Here is a 19392-nt window from a genome sequence, read left to right on the forward strand (position 1 = left end):
GTTTTAATTGCTTTATCCCTCGCTCCTGTAAAACACTCATCTTTGATTGAGCAGTGTCCTTGTGTTGCTGTGAGTCGCAGAAAAGGATATTTAACTAGGACACTGTGTCGATGTGTCGTGATGGGACGGTTTCCTGCTGTCTTTGTACCCATAGATCACAGAGAGGTCAGCTGGGTGTCCTTGGTCACCACAGCAACCCCAGTTCTCCACAAACACACAACAAATTGTCCCATAGACAATATTACGTGACTCACAGTTGAAGCACTTCTATATCTGGAAGTATTTTTCTACATCGTTTGCTCTTGTTTAAGATTTTACTTTTAACGATAGTTACAATGATTGTCAACACAGAAACGCAGGTTGCACGATGTTACCATCCTATATGTTTATGTCATGGCCTCCAGTTGGAATTATTTCAACTTCGTTTCTGAGAAATCATGTTTTATGTGTCAGTTTGGCACAGCGGTCAGCTCTACAAACTACAATACCCATGAGAATTGCTAAGGCTGAAGGAGCTATTTTGGACACCCCTCGCTCTAGAAATAGAATCCCATTCATTTTACCCACAGACAATGTTGCATGACTCACAGCTGAAGCTCTTTTACAGCTTGGGTTGGCACCAAACTTTCCTGGATGAATCATCAGTGTCAAGAAAGATCTAATCAACCGAGATAAAAATTAGCTATTATTAAGTTACGGGCGTCACTATCCGGACAAATTGAGACATTAAATTACAGTTATTTGATTGTCCAATGGAGATGTCCTGTTATGGTTCAAAAATAGTTTCAAAATGAAGCTATTGCCAACAACGTTTGCTTTTTATAGTGTGGCACATGACCCTCTGGCAAATAGCACTTAAGACTTCTCCCATGTGCGATCAAAGACAGCTTGGATAAAACTTTTGATAAACACCACAAGTGTTGCAGTTTTTGATGTCTGATTGGGACTGTTTTGTCCACGGACACAACGTCACTGACCAGTGTTTGCTGGGTAAGGGTGGGCACCAGTTCAAGATTACACAATATAGAAAACGGGTTTTACGGGCTTTAACAAGATCAGTTTTATTTTCAGGGGCAGTTTTTGAATTGATTCAGCAACCATGGTACTGTCTTCCATTCCAAAAGCAATGAATTACTTTGACTTAATAACAATAATTAAAGCAGATCTGATGGCTCATAATGAAACAGCCACATCCACTATACTTTTGTATGGACTCCATTACAATGACTACAGTAAGTAACACTTTGTAATGACTCAATGACTTTACTGCAAGATGCACGACAGTGTCACAATATTCCCTTACAAGTGATTGATTGACAAACTCCTAATTTAAGTCTTTAAGTTATTTTAAGGTGGTACCAAAATGTCACGTTAACGAACATGAAAATGCCTCATTTGCTGATCAGTCTCACTAAATTTCAGCTTTGAATGTTGCAACTTAACAAAAACAGAATCAGCAGATAAATAACTAAAAATAAATGTGCACAATGAAGTGTTTATCATATTTATAACTTTTAAAGAAGTCCCATATGACATTCAGAGCTTATATTTGATTCAGAGTCTGGGCCTGGATTGCCTGCCTACAGCTCTCAACATGGCGGTGGCTGAGACGGCTAGCAGCTAACAGTGCAAACAGTGCTAACAATGGCAACAGTGCTGACAGAGCTAATGGTGTTAACTTGGGGGTAAATTGGAGGATGGTGACTACACTTCCACAAAACCTCTGTCCCATATGAGTGCAGTGCAGAGTGGCAGCAATTAGCCAGCCAGTGGGGTACACACATGCACTAACATGCATGCATGGCCGGAACGTCCACCCCAGCAAACAGAGGACCAATACAATCAGCATAAGCTATTACTACTCTGTGTGTTGCATGTAGAACCTTTAAGCTCTGGAGCAAATTATATTGACATGATATGAGAAAGGGACTCTTAACTTGTCTGTTAGTCAGAGTGAATGGTTCATCTGAAATTTACCCATCATCCCTTTAAATTGTTCAGTGATGAATAACAATTCTGAACCATTCATCTTATCATTGAATATTATATTATTATATTATTTTTTGCATGAAATAAACAAACATACCATCAAAAACACATTACGTCAATCATTTCTCCAGAACTTCACAGGGCTGAGGTGCCTCCTTGTATTTGTCAGTCTTGGGGGGTCTCTGGTGAGGACAGTGAGGACCCCCTCCACACCTCAGGATGTGTAGCTTTGCAGCGACGTTCCTGCGGCAGTGACTTAACATGCTTCTGACAGCCGCTGAGGAGAAGTAGAAGATAAATGGATCCAGGCAGGCGTTGAAGGTGCTGGAGAGCAACGCCACGTTCCTCCAGTCCTCACTCTCCTTACGAACAAACCCCACCACGTGGGAGGCATTGTAAGGCCCGAAACAGACGGCAAATACTATCAGTGTGCCAAGCGCCAGACCGATGGCACGCAGCCTCCGGCGTCTGCCGATGTTTGGGAGACGGGACAAGATGAGGATGAAATTGATGTAGCAGAAGCAGCAGATGATAAAGGGGACGCAGAAAAGGATAAGGAAGAGCTCCAGGCGGACTGGCAGCAGGATCTCGAGCTCATCCTCTGTGAAATTCAGGTAGCAGGTGGGTGGAGGTGGGGCAGAGTCGCTGGCGGTGCTGCCATTGGTGATGTCACCATCTGCACCTTTGCTCCATTGGGCGTAAGGCATGATGTAGACGATGCTGAGGTTCAGAGAAGTCACCACCCAGAACATGATGCTAGCCAGCACGGCATAGCGTGGCCTGCGCCACAGGGAATACCTGAGGGGGTAGGCGACCCCCAGGTAACGCTCCACGCTCACAGCTGTGAGGAGCAAGGTGCTGTTGTAGATGGTGACATAGAACAGAAAGCCAGAGAAGGGACACAGGGCGTAGGGGAGCATCCAGGCCATGTCGTCAGAGGCCTCCTTCATTTTAAATGGCAGGAAAGCCAGGAAGATGAGGTCGGAGATGGTGAGGTTGAGGAGGAGGATGTCTATCGGGGTTGCCTTGCGGTGCACCTTACGGCAGAAGGTGCAGAATGCCAGGATGTTGGCAGGGACCCCCATCAGAAAGGTGACGATGTAGACAGAAAGCAACAAGCTGTAGTTGAGCATGGTGGCTGCTCACACGGGGGACGGACTCTCTCAGACACTGGAAGCAAGAAAACAAGAATCATTTAGAAAATGAAAACATTCAAGGCTGATTTTGCAGAACACTTTATGTTTCACAGAGACGTCCCCTCTTTTAAATCACTGATTGATAATTATTCAGGCAATTTCTGACGTTTGGTCTAATTTTCAGCCACGCTAGCAGGATGACAATGTTGGTCCAGCCATCACTTTGGTCCAGATTGCCATGACATTTTGTACAGATGTTCATGGTTCTCAGAGGATGAATCTAACTGATTCTGGCACCACCAAGAGGTTGACATTTGTGGTTTTAAGTGGAATGTCTCAACAGCTATGAGATGAATCACCATCAAATGTAATAGATGTGTTTGTCCCCCAGTGAAAGAATTGTAATCAGGTAAAATGTTTTATTTGCTTTATGACCAAATACCTGCAAAACTTATAACATTCCCATCAGCATCAGCTGTACTTTGTTCTTAATGCATGCTTATCACCTCGGTTGAACCATTTTCAGTGGGAAACTCTGCATATACAACATGAATTAAATTAAGCTGATGAATTTTAAAAGAACATATTGAGGTTTTAAAGGGACAGTTCACCCTAAAATCAAAAATACACAGTTTTCTACCAGTGGTGCTATGTGTCAATCTGGATTGTTTTGGTGTGAGTTGCTGAGTGCCAATTCCTCAGTAAGAAAAATAGCTATTGGCTGTCCTATTTTGCATAATTGTCTTTATGCATGTAATTGTAATGGACACTGTAGGAGAGAGGAATAATGTTGTGGGAGAGACAAAAAGTGAGTAAAAAACACCCTGAATATGTTTAGAACTACAAATGAACTTTCTTTCACTGATTTATCTAAGACAAAGAAAATTTTACATTTACATCCATCAGGCAGCGGCTGCGCGATTTATTTGCAGTCTGGACACAGAGGGATTAACATCTCCTACTTTGACTGCAGCTGGAAGGGACTACTGCATGATGACTGGGCTGCCTGTGAGTGCCTTGGGAAGGGGGAGATGCCCATGGCAGAGTCTCCCGAAGGCTCTAATAACACCAGAAATAATCACTAGATTTGTTGCTAGTCGCTTTTTTGAAAAAGAGTCGCTAGAGGGGTCTGAAAACTTGCTAAATATAGTGTCAAAGTTGCTATGTTGGCAACACTGCAGCCATAGAGCCGTCTGCCTTCTCTCCAATAAGGCAACTAGATGGCACTTGGTTTGTGGTGCTCAAAGTAGTAGTAGTTTTGTAAATAGTTCCTACATGAAACTGCTCACAACAAGGACTGTAGATTATCTTGAGTAATTGGGTCATGATTTCTGGAAAGAGACATTGCTGTTGAGTTTTTTAAATGTATTTTTTTGGCACTTAGAGCACCACAAGCCGAGTGCCATCTAGTTCCATTATACTGGAGATAACAGAGACATCTCTAAAGCTGATATCTGCAACACTAAGCAAATCACACCAAAACAATGTGGACTGATAAACAGCACGACAGGTAAGAGGAAAACTATGGATTTTTGATTTTAGGGTGAAGGGTCCCTTTAAGGAAGCCTACATCAACACAGATTTTAAGTCTAAAGAGACATTTCTTATCCTTTTTCGGAAATTAAAAGAATAACGACAGAAATGAATTTCTGAAATGCTTCAACATATTAGGATAAATGACAAATTAACTACTCAAATTGAGTCTTTCATTAATTTGCAACTATTGCCAGTAAAACTGCTTCAAATATCTCACAAACCAGACTTAAGATCAAAATTATCTTCTTAAAACCTTCACATACTCTTAAAAAAAAAAATCATGGATTTGAACTGATGGATGCAAATTCATGAAGCAGAGAGCACAGAAATCAACACAAATAAAGAATAAGGGTTATTCTGTATTTTTGTTACTGTGAATAAATCCAATGTAAAGACAAAAACCAACAGTGGTCGACCGTCTTTGAGTACTTTGCAACATCTCTACCCTGACTTTGGCTCTAAACCCAATGGCCATTTATTCCTTCTGAGGAAGCAGGATATATACATAAATAATGTCCTAAAACTGCTGGCTTACAATGCCCACATAATTGTAATAAAGGATCATATCGGTCATAACCCCCAGTATAATGGTGTGGCTCACTGTTGAAAAGTCTATGAAGCAGAGGAAGAAAATGAACTTTGGATACAAAGAGAATCCTTTAAATTACATTAATGTAAAAAAAAAAAATCAAAGCTCTGAATACCAGCATTTATCTCTCCATTTATCCAGCACCAGGCTCTGAAACAAGTCCCACATCATTTAAAAAACAAAATATAAAATAGATATACAGCCTTCATTAGTGACTTATAAGAAGTGTGACTAACTCACCTCTGTAAATTCTGAATTATCACGCTCTCCATCACTGTGCAGCTGTCCTGGGTGAGGCTGCAGCACTGCATGCTTCGCCTCCCGGAAGCAGACTGTTTGATCGGATCAAAAGGCTGCACTTAATATGCATGCCCGACTGAATACCCTCCATCTCGCCCTCAATAGGGGGAAATTTAATAAGCTCCTGGACACAATCTATGTTCGCCTCACTCTCCAAACATCATCTCCCAGCAACCGCCCAAAAGCTTGATGTGATGTAGGTGTAAATGTGCCGCAATAACTTTTTTGTGTGTGTGACAGGCTTTGAGGTGGCAGTGAGAAGGTCAAATGTTACATTACAGTATACAGAGACTTTATCTGAGAATGTAATATTTATTTTTTATGAATCATTAAAAAATTTTTTTTTAAATCACGCTGGTAGAAATGGGCTTACCTAAAACTTAAACAAAAGAAAAATACAATTTGAAATAATCAAGGAAGCTGTAACTATGCTAAATGTTTACAAACCTTACAAAGAGTAGATGCTTAAATGGAATTAAACTTGTCCTTGAAAGTTTTGGCAATTTTATTAATTAACTGAACACTAATACACCTAAGTCACATCAGATTAACTTAACTAACAGAAGCAGAAGTCAGACTGAGGGCAGGCACACTTGTTATCAGTTACTATCAGTGACATGTTGTCTAGTCCTGGCAGCAGACTGGTGTTGGTTGGTGTTGGTTCACTGAGAATCAAACTGCCCCGAGGGAACAGATGGCTCCGGTCTGCAGCCAGCACGGCTTGACTGTCAGTTTGTATCACAGCCGCTCCCACCAGCCCCCATATTATAGCTACCATCCGTCTGCCGACAACATTCTCAACAACAAACCTAATTACTCTGCTGCATGGTGCCAAATGATCCATGGCTGATCTGAGGTTGAACATTAAGGCACATTAAGACCTGGCAGCCAGCCATTACGTTGTCACTACAATGTAAGTATGAATGCAATTTAGTAAACTAATGTTATTCCCAGGAGACGGGGTTGTGACATGACATGTTTATCATGGGGTTCATGTGAGGTTTGCACATACAGTAGGACGGGATGAAGACCAGGATTCAGTGTGTTTGTCTCTGTTGAACAAATGTTTTCAGTCCTGGAGTCTTCATTAACAACAGCTGATATCTAAGAACAATGTGTATTAGTTGGGAAAAAAGGTTTTAATGTCCACTGAGCATTGATTTAATGTATGTGATGGTTTCTTTTTTATCGGTTAGTAGAAGGTTGCATGTTTAATACTCTTTACTAGTAAGGCATGTGCACCTCTATTTGTGCACATATTGGGCATATTAAATTCTCACACTTTTTTACAATATAATTTTATCTATTTGATTATTTTTTTGCCATATTCGATCGGACAGATGAACATGAACTGAGGGAGAGAGAGAAAGAGGAGAAGGCATGCAGCAAATGGCCACAAGCTGGACCTTAAACCTGAGCTGCTGCTAAGAACTAAGCCTACTGTAGGCCTACCCTGGTGTTGCAAGGTGAGGTGCAGGGAAGCATGATGAGACTTGAGGACAAAAAAACATCACACAGGCAGGGAGTTATGCTAAAAAAAATTAGGTAGACTTTTATTTTTAGTCTCCAAAACAAAATGAAACAAAAGAAAGTCTAAGCTAAAAACTTGCGTCTAAAGATTCTAATGCTTAGTACAGTTGTTTGAGTTTCTCAAGTAATATTGAAACCATGCATTAAATAAAGAAAACAAAGAAAATTGTGAGGGCGGCACGGTGTGTGGTGGTTAGCACTCTCGCCTCACAGCAAGAGGGTTGCCGGTTTGATCCCGGGCGTGGGAGCCCTTCTGTGCGGAGTTTGCATGTTCTCCCCGTGTCAGCGTGGGTTCTCTCCGGGCACTCCGGCTTCCTCCCACAGTCCAAAGACATGCAGGTTGGGGATTAGGTAAATTGATAACTCTAAATTGTCCGTAGGTGTGAATGTGAGCGTGAATGGTTGTTTGTCTCTATGTGTCAGCCCTGTGATAGTCTGGCGACCTGTCCAGGGTGTACCCTGCCTCTCACCCAATGTCAGCTGGGATAGGCTCCAGCCCCCCCGCGACCCCCAAGAGGATGAAGCGGTTAGAAGATGAAGAAAATTGTGTGTGAGAGTCTGTTGACCTTCCCTAACAAAAAGGGGTTTATCAAATAGTTAGTAAGGGAGTTAGTGCCTCCTCACACCTGAGCACTTGTTCTACCAGGTAAGCTGCCGAAGCACCCCACTAATATAATTTCATACAGAAAATAGCAGACATTTGAGAAAATATGGCAGACATTCCTCGATAAGACACACTTGAGACGATAAATACCGCCATCATGGAGGCGGTATCTCAGGAGCACCTGACAGAAATTTCTTGAAATTTGGCACAAGCATTCACTTGGACTGACTTTATTTTATCCAAAAAAAAATTGAATTTTGTGGTTGAATGTCAAAGGTCAAGGTCACTGTGACCTCACAAAACATGTTTTGGCCATAACTCAAGAATTCATACGTTAATTAAGACTAAATTTCACACAAATGTCTAACGGGATAAAATTATGAAATAATGTCATATCCAGGGGTCAAAGGTCAACATCACTGTGACATCATATTTTTTTTTTTATCATTATTCAACATCATAACTAAGAAGGGGAGACATTGGGTCATATACTGAATTGGTGATTCTAATCTTTGGTCTCCACCATGAAACTGTGCTGAATGTATAGGTCCTCTGTGCTGCTGGGTGGTAAATGTGTGTGAAGCATAAGTTCTGCCAAAAAAATACACTTCATACCTTTGATTAAACTCCTTTAAAGTCTTCACAACATATATGAGCCTGGACAAACATGGATGTAAACTGCAGCTTGATTGGTTGGCAGAGGCATACAACTGCAAGGCGGTAATTCTAGTTCAGCTTGTACATACTTAAATATAATAATTTGAACATTGCTGATACCTTGCTGAGAAGTATTTAACTTAATCTATTTACTTAAATGTGTTCTAGTTTTTATTTTCAAAACGGACTCTTTTATTTGTGGTTTCTCTGACTTTATTTTATCCAGCTGAATGCATGTGTGTGTTGTAGCCAACAGGAAGTTAGAAATGTTCATTAAAAGTATATTTTTCTTTATTCCTCAGAGACCACAGACAACCTACACAATACACTTGTAAACATTATACTTTATTTTGAAGGACAGTTTACAAATAAACAGACTTAAATCTGAATGAATAAGTTCAGAAACCGATCAATTAATTCACAAACAGATATTCATTCAAATGTGTAGTTAATTCAGAACATCAAATTGTTGATCAACCTTTATGCCCTCATGTTTGGACTCCTCACAGCAGAGGAAGCACAGGTGTAACCACTAACACTCACGATCTGCTCCATTTAGGTTTGCCAGTAAGTCGTGCAAATGAAACACAGCTCAGACATAATTAATGACATTCGTTCCACCTGTGTTCGAGGAATTGAAATATCAACAGCAAGAAATGTCTTCTCACGTGTCAGCTTGGCTTCTATCCAGTCTTTTTGGATGAAAAAAAAAACCTATGGAAACACTTTCCAAAAGAGAACATTACGTGTGTTTAAGTGATTCCCTTGTTATAGCTCGGAGCATTAACTCACAGACACCAGATGGAGCCATTTGTCACCCAACTAATCACCTGCAAAGTTCAGCTATGGTTTCCACTGACTGGTTTGAACTAAGACTTGCTGGAAAAAGAACAGTTCTCCCATTTCAAAGAAGACGTGCAGTTTCCTCTGCGAATAGTTCAGTTAGGTCATTTCCAGTGAGTGAAACACTCACAGGAAAAAGTCTACTATGAGTCATTTTTTATCATCGGAGAAAATACTGACATAACATGGGATGAATCAAAACTCCACATTCGTGGTCAGACTTGCAAAACAGCTTTTATCATCAAATTTTTCTTTGGAAACATTTGATCTGAGGGGAAAAAGAGGGAACCTGAAGACAGATGTGATGTAGCCTCGATTAAGTCATTCTGCCTTAAAATGACAGACACATGAACATTGTCTGGATCACTTGCTGCTTCCTTTGAGAGGAGGATTAATGTTTTTAGCCTGTTTCCCCTTTTGGATTTGTCATTATTTTTCCCAGAATCCCTGAAGTCTCCACCCTCTGTGACCTCACTCCTGACTTACTTTCGTCACCTCTGCCCCGGCCTGGCTCTTCTCAGTCATTGTAGGAACCCTGACATTTGCAACACCAATAGTGCTGTTACATCGATGCCGACATCCTTCAATCCGGCTGAAATGGCTTTGCCGTCCACAGATTCTTCCCACAAGTCCCCTCGACACTGCTGGCGAAAGCATCAGCATTACCACAGGCTCCAGGAAAACATTACAGGAGCTCGTTAGCATGGCGTATGTCCTCCACTCAACATTTTCCTTCAACACAAACCCCACAATGTGCGAGGCGTTGTAGGGTGCGTAACATACTACAAACACAGCCAGTGTTGAGAGAGCTACAGTCAGGACTCTTTTCTTCCCCATTGGGCGCAAATTTGAGTGCCACACCAGGGTAACGCAGCGCAGCGTGCAAAAGGATGTCACAATGAGAGGCAAGAGAAACAGGGTGATGGCCATCTCCAGTCGTAGAGGCAGCAGAACAGCTAGCTGTGTGGTGTTAAAGTAGCCATAGCAGGCTGAGGTGTCGTCCTTAATGGAGACAAAGTTAGCCCCTCTTTCAGCCACCAGAGCGAGACTTAGGTGAAAGAGCACCAAGGCCCACAAGGCAGCGCTGATGAAGCAAGAGATCCGAGCACGGCGGTATCTCTTGTACACGATTGGGAATGCGATGCTGAGGTAGCGTCCCACTGTTACGGCTGTGATGAACAGGCAGCTGCCGTAAAGCGAGGAGAAGAGGAAGAGGCTGTAGATGGGGCAGACAGGTGCTGGCAGCCTCCAGTCCTGAAGCAAAGTCTCTAAAGCCTTGACGGGCAGCCAGGCCACGAGGAACAGGTTGGCGAGGCAAAGGTTGAGGGCATAGACCACATTGGGTGTGGCGCCACGTTTGCGGGCCTTGCGCACGTACACAAACAGGACCAGAAGGTTGGCAGGAAGGCCCAACAGGAAGGTGAAGAGGTAGACAGAGAGGGCGACCCAGTCCTTGGAAGCCACCTGCATGTCTTCAGTTTAGGACACTGCCGAGAGGCACAGGAAGTACTGCCTCCAATTTACATGCCAAGAATGATCTGTCAACAAATCAAACTCAAGCTGACAGGAAGGTCTCAACGAATCAAGCAGATGATTTGATGAATAGTTAGGTGCACGGTCGTCCTTGTGCCTCTTCCATTTATAAACCTCATCTTTCAAAAGACAGATTCTCCATATGTGGCGGTAATGTCCGTTTTCTGGCTGGTCACAGAGCTGCTGCAGTGCCAGGTCTCTCAAACTCTGAGATGTAGCCAACATCTCTGAGAAAAGGTGACAGTAGAAAAAAAGGAGGCGGTGGCCACAAAGGTGCTGATGCATGTGGGCAGGAAGGGGGCGAGGTGCCCACGACATCATGACAGAGGTGCAGATAAGGAGACGCATCCACTCATGCAGAAGTAGAGGGGCATTTAGCAGGCACCAGGCTGCCTTAATTGCCCTCTCAGTGGAGGGCAACAGACAGATAGCATCTGGGCCCTTAAGTGAAATGATACAGAATAATTCAGCGTGTCAGGAAGCACATGGACATCCCCTTAAAGCCAAGGCTGGTTAAGTGAACTGGAGGGGCTGGGTAGTAAGATTGTAAATGTGCTGAAGTTTATGGTCGATGCGAGGACAGGATGGGCTGGGCTTTGGGAAAACAGTAACTTGTTTGTGGCCTGACGGCGCTTCTCACGGTTTTATGGTAGAAAATGAGTCCTTTAGTGTGTGTATGTGTGGTAGTGAGTGTAAGAGAGGAGTGGGTGTAACATGCAAAAGGCTTTTGGTGAAGAAAATGGAGCAGAAAATCAAAGTGGTTTGTTGCAGAAGCATTTTATGAGCAGGAGGACAGATACCAACAAACATTTTTCCATGAAAAAGACATGCAGCGGTTCAAAACATGTCTGGTAACTGTTTGACTAGTCTATTGATCCACTGCTCAGAACAAATGTGTGCATAGTTACTCCTCTGATATCTTGCCGTAATGAATACATATTTACCTTATTTATTAGCTCAAGTGAAAGACATTAGCACAGCTTTCATTCACCTATTTCTTGTTTCCACTTTTAGGAGGCCTTGGGAGGTTGGAATGGATATTTCCTACATGAGGGCCATTTGATTAGTCCAAGCTCAATCTCGTAACCTGTTGGCTATCAGTCTGTGGACGATTAGCCTCTGGAGGTAATGGACAATATTTCAGCAGATCCAGGGTGCTTTTCATTATGCTAACGTGTGCGTGCTTCCTTCACTTTTGTCTCTTCCTTGCATCTTCGCTACTCGTGGCAAGGATAAAAGAGGGAGCTGTGAGGCAGATCACGAGGATGGAGGAACCGAAGCTGCCCAATGAGGACTCCTTGCCTCCATAGCCTCAGTCTTAGGTGAAGTCATTACTTATAATGTGCTGTGCCAGATATGGATGTCGGGCATTAATATGTCAAGCCACTTGATAAAAGACTTCCCTATGTGATACACCTGTGTTTCCTTGCTCCAAGCTTCTCCAGAAGCACCCTCTCTCTGTAAGGTGCATTTGAGGGACTGGAAGATCCTCTATAATGGTGGAGGAGGAATGATTTCCAGGTCACGTGGGGACAGGGGGAAGCACAAGTTAACTTGACGAAAAGAACCCCAGGTGTAGCAAGCAGATATCCAGGCCAAGACTTCCTTTTCCATGCGCTGGTCATTTCAGCTAATCTCTATAAACAGATACCTGCATATGAAGGTGGATAAAATAAAAAGTGACAATAGCTGATGGGGTCTGAGATTGCATTTCGTCCAATGCATTCTGCCTCTCTACACCAACTGTTACCGGCCTCTCTAACAAAGTTGTTCTCACAAACTGTTTATATGTTTTCCTACGAAAAGTAATGCACCCAAATTCGAGGTAGAGGTAGTAGTGGTGGATAAGTCACAAAGACAAGACTTTCCCCCGGGACTTTCCCCTGGAGTCGTGTGTTCAGAACCGTTTGAACTTTGAGTGAACTTTGAGTCATTTTGAGGAACGTTTCTTTTCCTTAACCTAATCACAGTAACTTTACTTGCCTAAACCTAACCTCCATAACTTTAATTACCTTACTGCATGTTAAAGACGTAACATAATTAGTGGGACGCTAATTCGTAGGATATCATATGAACCATTCTATGAGAATATGCTGCTCAAATGTGACCGGTCAATACGACTTGAACTGCAAACAAATAATAATTAATTATGCACTTTTTGCATACATTTCCAAAGCGGAAATCAGAACTAAAATAAAAATCAAAATGTCTGTTTTTGACATTTTCTTTTCACCAGTCTAAAAGTAGACGTGTTATGGAAGCAAAAAAGCCCAAATCTAAAAAATGACCAGTGTATGAAAAAACAGTTTTCACCTGTAGTGTCTCCCCAAATAAGAATTTAAAAAGTTTTCCATCTATGAACTGTGTAATATGGTACTAATTATAAGGGAAAAACGCATGATGTCTATTAGTGTTTTTTGCACAGCAGGTGAAGTCAGCATGCATATATTTGTCTACAGGTGAGTGTACAGTTGTATTCTACTGTGATTTACTACAGAATATCTCCCTTTATAGACTTTCAGACACAACACACAGACCAGAAACAGATATTTTTCTCTCATCTAAATCCTCGTAAAAATGCAGCCACTGACACAAACATGGCCATTTGAAGACATTACAACTGAGGCAAGTGAGAGTTACAGGGGTTTATTGTCCAAGCGACCGTGTTTAATGTCTGTTCACCAGATATTTTATCTAAACTGCGCATACATGAGTCATTATCACCGTCTTCATGGGCCAAACAGCGTCGGTTGATCAAACAATATGACGAGGCCAAACAAAGCTAATGGCCAATAAAAGTAATGACTTTACCAGACATGAACGTGAGCTTTTTTCGTTTGTGAATTTTTGAACGCAATCACTGGAAAACCACAAATACATAAATACACTGAGATGCCAGAAATATATCTTCATCACTAAATGTTTAATTAAGCTGAGTGTAAACAAGCATATAATCCACATTTTAAATGTAATTTGGATTCTTGTGTGTATGTGTGAAACTTAAGCAGACTCAAATACATTTAACACAACTAAAAGCAAATGAACCACACAAAATAAGGATTAAACAGGTCAGGAGAATATTATTTTCACAGGAAGATGACAGTTCTTGTTCAAATAGATAAATAAAATTCAGGAAAGTGTTTTGTTTTTCAGCACAGATGGGAGTTATCACTAATTCAGAACTGTGTCTCAAGTGTAAACAGAACATTGGCTGCAGTGTTAAAAACATAAAGTCAAAGCAAAATATTAATTTATGTTGTTGCATTTTGTCCCTTTAACTCAAAAACTGGATAGTATCATCTCATCTTACTGAGCCAGCAGCTGCAGATTGCTCCTGCCGCTGGAGTTTGTAAGTGGAACCAACAGCACCTGGGTTTTCTCAGTGAAGGAGGTTGACGTGAGGCAGATACGGGTGTTCATGCTTCGCTGCTCCAGAGACAGGGCTTCCTGTTTTCTGGAAAGATCCTGCAGCATGTGGCCGTGATGGAGCTTCATCTTCTGCAGAGAGTGCCTGAGGACAGGAGAGGGGGAAGTTTGAGTGTGACTTCTTCTCTTCCTTGTATTCAAAACAAACAACTATTATTTCTTACTTTTAATCTATAGACCTGTATCCTCTATTCTGGTTCTGACGTTTAACCTTTTGTCTTCTAATCGATTTAACAAAGAGCTCCAGGGATGATGTTTATTTGTAGGCCAACCTGGAAGTTAAAATCCCCCTTTCCTTAAAAAAAACCCAATAGTGTTTTCCCACTAGATTTTGGGTTATTGCAAAAAATAAGTTCTGTGGCAAAGAAAAGTTTATGTTACACCTTTTCTTCAGCAATATAAGTTTAAGTTAAGTTTAAGTTTAAGTTTATTTACTTTATTAATCCCCTGAGGGGAAATTCAATGTATATAACCTTACAAATTATTGCCACTTTTATGATTTTTGAAGCGTAAATGCAATTGCCAGAAGCAAAAAGCTAAAATTAGGCTATAAATGAACTACACTATGATTGCATGACTTCATGTTGCCAACGCAGCTGTAAAGGTGGATTAGTGGCATGGTGATGTTTAGTTCCACTGTGTCACTTTTTTTTAGCAACTGCCTTTTTTGAGATTCGTAAGAGCTCCAAAATTCATGAGTGGGGTATTTACTGACTAATTTATGTTGTGAAACAAAACGTGAAAGCCTCTTAACCTAGTGTCACCACAGACCTTTTTTCAGGCATCTAACCAAAAACCCATTAAAAAACCCCACTGACTTTAAGACAAGGGAACCAGCAGAGCAAAAAAGCTAACTCATTTCTGTTTTTTATCTACTCTCTTCTGTATTTGCTGGGTTTAAAACAGCACCATCTCAACTGCAGTACAAACTGTACTACAGAGTAAATTTCCTGAATGACTGAATGTTATCTTTATTATTTTGTGTCTTTTGATGTTAAGTGCGATGTCTGACTTCCTTGTATGTGCATCTTTGTTTGTCCAAAAAAACTTTTTGGCTGATGAAATAAAATTGTGGATACCCTATTAGCTCCAACTGGTGATCATAGAAACAAAACTCTGACTCACTGAGCCTCAGAAAGCTTCTGCTTCAGAGCCGTGGTTGTGGCCTCCAGCTGATGGACTTCATTGATGAGGCCATGCTGCACCTGCAAACAAACAGGAAGGAAAAGATCAATCAGGACGAAGCCTTCTGATGTTTTCTAAAATATTAAAGTAACAACAGTTTTATTTTGACCTCATCTCTGCACAGGTCCATGCCAGGTCTGCTGGTCCTGTTCTCCAGTCTGGTGTGAGCCAGTTTCAGGAAGGCCATCTTTGCCTGCAGATCAGCGTCCAGCCCGTGGATGTCACTCTCCATTTCTGCCATTTCATCTTCAGTCTGCACAGACAGACAGTCAGAAACACTAGAATCTCTTCCCTACTAGGACCATGGCTGGATTAAAACTGCTACAACCCCTGCATGCTTAATCTCAAATCCACAGTCCACAAACAATAAAAATCTGCTACGTTAAACTATTAGATAACTCACACGTCTGATTTGCCACTCCAGCTCATCGCGGGCCTGCTCTTCATGGTGATTACGCTTGCGGAGAGCAAACTCTGTGGCCCTGCGTTGAGTGTCTAACTCATTCTGGAGCTAAGAAATAGAGAATAGAGAAAGAATTAATCGCAAATGTGTCATGTCTTAAGAAATGAGAGCAAGGCTGGTGCAAAATATTCCCAGATGGTTAAGAAAACCAAAGAGGGACAGATGAATTAATCATTAAACATGCCTCAGTGCTAAGCTACAGTAACTACTATAAGTAACTTAGCTGCACCTTGTGTGCCACGTAGTATTTGCACTACAAATATAGCCATCACAATATACACACCTGGGCTATAGTGAGACTCATGTCCTCCCTCATTTGCTGGGACACCTGCATGGCCTCCTGGGCACGAGTCATATTATACTGGCTGAACTGGACCCACTCCTGGGGGGTGGAGGAGCTACAACAATGACATGTCAGCATTTTTTTCGGCTGTTGACCAAAATTTTAGCAAAATAGTTTAAATGCAGATGTTAATTCCTAAAAAATAAACTACTACTGTGTATTATTTCATGCACACCCTCATCCCAAGATTACCCCGATGGTATGCGAGTTGGATTGGTCTTCAGGGAGATCTGAGGTGACTTTATTGTAAGTGACAGGCAGGACATATCAATGTCCAAGGCATCCATCTTGTTTTGGATGTCAGCAGTCAGCTGGTGCCGAGCCTCCTGCAAAACACTGGACAACAACAAAAAAAGATGGTCAAAGACGAAAAAAACAACAAAACAAAACAAGAAGTCCTTCTGCATCACACCACAGCGTCTCTTACCACAGTTGCTCAAAGGCTTTGTCTACGTGCTGCTGCAGAACATGCTGCACTCTTTCAATCAGCTCTTTCTCTTTTTTCAGCTGTTGGTCGACGGGGTCGGTGACAAGCTCGTACCCTCGCCGTCCGTCCCTCAGTGTCAAGCATTCACGGCCCACCTCCTGGGGAACGGCAGTCGCAGCCAGGGCCTGCTCAGTTCGCTCTTTGGACTGTCCCAACACACATCAAGGCTGAGGTCAATTCACTCTCAGCTAGGTCAGATTCAAGCAAATCCTACATGCTCACTGGTATGATCATTATTTATTGAAGTGATAGCCACTTTCTCTTTAAATTTTTAAATGAACGATTCCAAGAGTATTGATTCTTACTGTATGGGAAACAAACAAGCATACTCACACAGGTATAATAAAAGTATATCTGACACTTACAAAGGCTGGTATTTTTGTACTATTATTAACTTAAAATGAGAGAAACTCTCAGTTGTTTCATAAGTTTTTGAACAAATCACCAGGGTCAGAGCCTCCATCTCTTCATCCACTTTTTGCGCGCAGGTTTCTAACGCCTCTTTCCATCGGGAAACATCCCACACCCGGTCACTCAACCTGGCAGAAGTATCGCTTTCATCCCAGTTTGTCTACAGAGAAAAGGTGCAAGAAAATAGCTGAAGACAGGTTGGAGATATAAAGTAATGTGTGGGCAATGTGTGCACAGTGTTATGGAATATTCTTCAACCTGTAGAATTAGTGACTATTAAGCTTTCTGATAGGCATCCTCACCACATTAACTCACCATACAGTTGGTCTCGTCACGTAGTGACCTCCCCTCCTGTCGGATCACATGAGAAACATGTCGCTCATGCTGTGCTGTGGCAGACAGCTGGTGGTTGTTGCTGTTCCACTCTGACACACTGTGGTGCAGGCCAGGCTTTGCAGGAAGTGCAGACATCCTTCTGTTGCTGCAACATGCAAAACAACCGAATCACTGCATTTGTCAAGTACAGATAAACGCTCAGGATATGCTTTGGGGAGCATATTGATACAGTAAACTCAGACAGACATGTCTACAGTCCAACAGAGCTACTATAACATGAATTTGACTTATTAGTCAGACCTGTTATCAAATATTATCAATGACTGAATTTCCTAAATAATAATGCAACTTTCAAAGTGTATATGGAAGTTTTTGGCCTTCGACAGCAAAAGTCTGAACACATCATCATATCCTCCGCGGTCTAAATGACCCAGAAAACAACCAAAGTTGATGAAAAGGATGACACACGAAGTGAAGGGAAATTTAGTTACATTTAATACTACACTTTGAGTATTTCCATTTTATGAGATTTTATACTGCACTACAGTTCTTCCAAGGGAGATATTATATCATGTGGTGCAGTAATTGGTGGCTACTCAATAGTTAACATTACTATCTAAAAAAAATCACTTATTGCTATAGTTAAACTATCTAATGTTAACAGTGTACTACAACAACATTTTTGGCGACATAGGTCAGTGTTGTGTTATCATGTACCATACAAGCACACTTTATGCAGTTTTTACTCAGTATGAGTTTGAATGCAACATTTTAACTAAATGGGCCGTTTGACGGTCTCTAGTCGGACACTAATAACTTGTAACACACAGGCTATGTGGAAGTGACAGACATGAGGGGTAACACATGAGCGAATAACACAGTTGTAACACTGACAGCCAGTGTCTTTCACCTTGCCTAAGTGACAGGGTCTGCAAGTGTACGCTTACTCTCAAAACATGAAGCTTCTTGTTGGCTATTAGTTACTGCTGCTGTTTACAAAGTCTGAAACACCGTGACAAGTTTAAATCTAATTTAAAGCTCCTTAACACTGAATTTTACTCACCGGGATTCTCAGAGTCGGCGCTAACAGGTTCCTCTGGACCAGGTTTCCTATGGCAACAAGTACTCGGGCCGTCTCTAGGCAACGGACCGACACAACCGTCCAGTGATATTCGTTAAAAATTAAAATAGGGCCTACTGTGGCAACGTTCATACGCCGTGACGTCATCAGCCAACAAGGAACACAAAGAAGGTCTGGTTTAACACAAATTATCAGAGGTCACTTATGTTATGGTGAATGAAACATCCCAGAAGCTCCATTTGTAATACTTTTGAATGGTATCAACATATTTGACAAGAAATGTAATAATAGACATGTACATCAAACTTTCCAAAATAAAAACAAAAACAACCCCAGAGGGAAATTTTACTGGAACTCTAATTTGGAAGAGATTAATTGGCAAAAAACAATATGGCTTTTACCCTATAAGTACTGTATTCCTAATAATAATAATTCCCAAACGTTGCATTAAATATATCCAGTGAATTTTACTATTCCCAGATATGTGGATGCTGAAGAAACTTTGATTCATTTATTTTTTTCAGTGCAGAAAAACAATGAAATTTTGGTCTGATTTAAGTTCTCATGTTTTCAGTACAGCAAATATCACTCACTCTTTTACCCTAAAATACATAATCTGTTACTTTGGCATTTTTGAACTGTATTGGTAACTTCTTAATTGTATTAGGAACATTTTTTATTCACAAACAGAGGTTCCTAGGCTCACAACCCTCTTTTCATATTTTTTTTGATTGAATTTAACTCAATGTTGAACTGCCTTGGTCTTTTGAACAAAAAAATGAACACATTTTTAGAATATTACAAAAAAATATCTGATTAAACCCTGATGTAAAGTGAAAATGAATGAATTTTGTTGTTGTTTTCTAATCTCCATTCTTACTGTATCTACTATTTGTTCATCCTTCATTGCAATTTGTTTCAGCTCTCATGTATTGTTGTGTTT

General features: G+C 41.3%; 3 protein-coding genes across 3 annotated transcripts; all 3 read right to left on the reverse strand.

Moving 5' to 3' along the window:
* Positions 1–2108: 2108 nt before the first annotated feature.
* On the reverse strand, positions 2109–3122 carry LOC126383563 (free fatty acid receptor 3-like). Its single transcript, XM_050034077.1, has one exon. The coding sequence runs from the start codon at positions 3120–3122 to the stop codon at positions 2109–2111; it is 1014 nt and encodes a 337-aa protein (XP_049890034.1).
* Positions 3123–9235: 6113 nt separating this feature from the next.
* Positions 9236–10663, reverse strand: si:dkey-211g8.9 (free fatty acid receptor 3; the record flags this gene model as incomplete). The annotated part of the gene is made up of 1 exon (XM_050034078.1): positions 9236–10663. A coding segment is annotated over one exon (1008 nt), but the record flags the coding sequence as incomplete, so codon positions are not given.
* A 2346-nt stretch (positions 10664–13009) lies between these two features.
* Positions 13010–18547, reverse strand: tekt2 (tektin 2 (testicular)). The gene is made up of 10 exons (XM_050034334.1): positions 18432–18547; positions 17348–17513; positions 17067–17192; positions 16562–16767; positions 16327–16470; positions 16075–16189; positions 15732–15839; positions 15438–15581; positions 15269–15348; positions 13010–14228 (listed from the first exon to the last, which is right to left on the reverse strand). Exons 2-10 carry the CDS (start codon positions 17501–17503, stop codon positions 14024–14026), a joined length of 1284 nt encoding a protein of 427 aa, XP_049890291.1. The 5' UTR covers positions 17504–17513; positions 18432–18547; the 3' UTR covers positions 13010–14023.
* Positions 18548–19392: the final 845 nt, after the last annotated feature.

This window comes from Epinephelus moara, chromosome 22 (genome assembly GCF_006386435.1).
Source record: "Epinephelus moara isolate mb chromosome 22, YSFRI_EMoa_1.0, whole genome shotgun sequence".
In the NCBI taxonomy this organism is placed as follows: Eukaryota; Metazoa; Chordata; class Actinopteri; order Perciformes; family Serranidae; genus Epinephelus; species Epinephelus moara.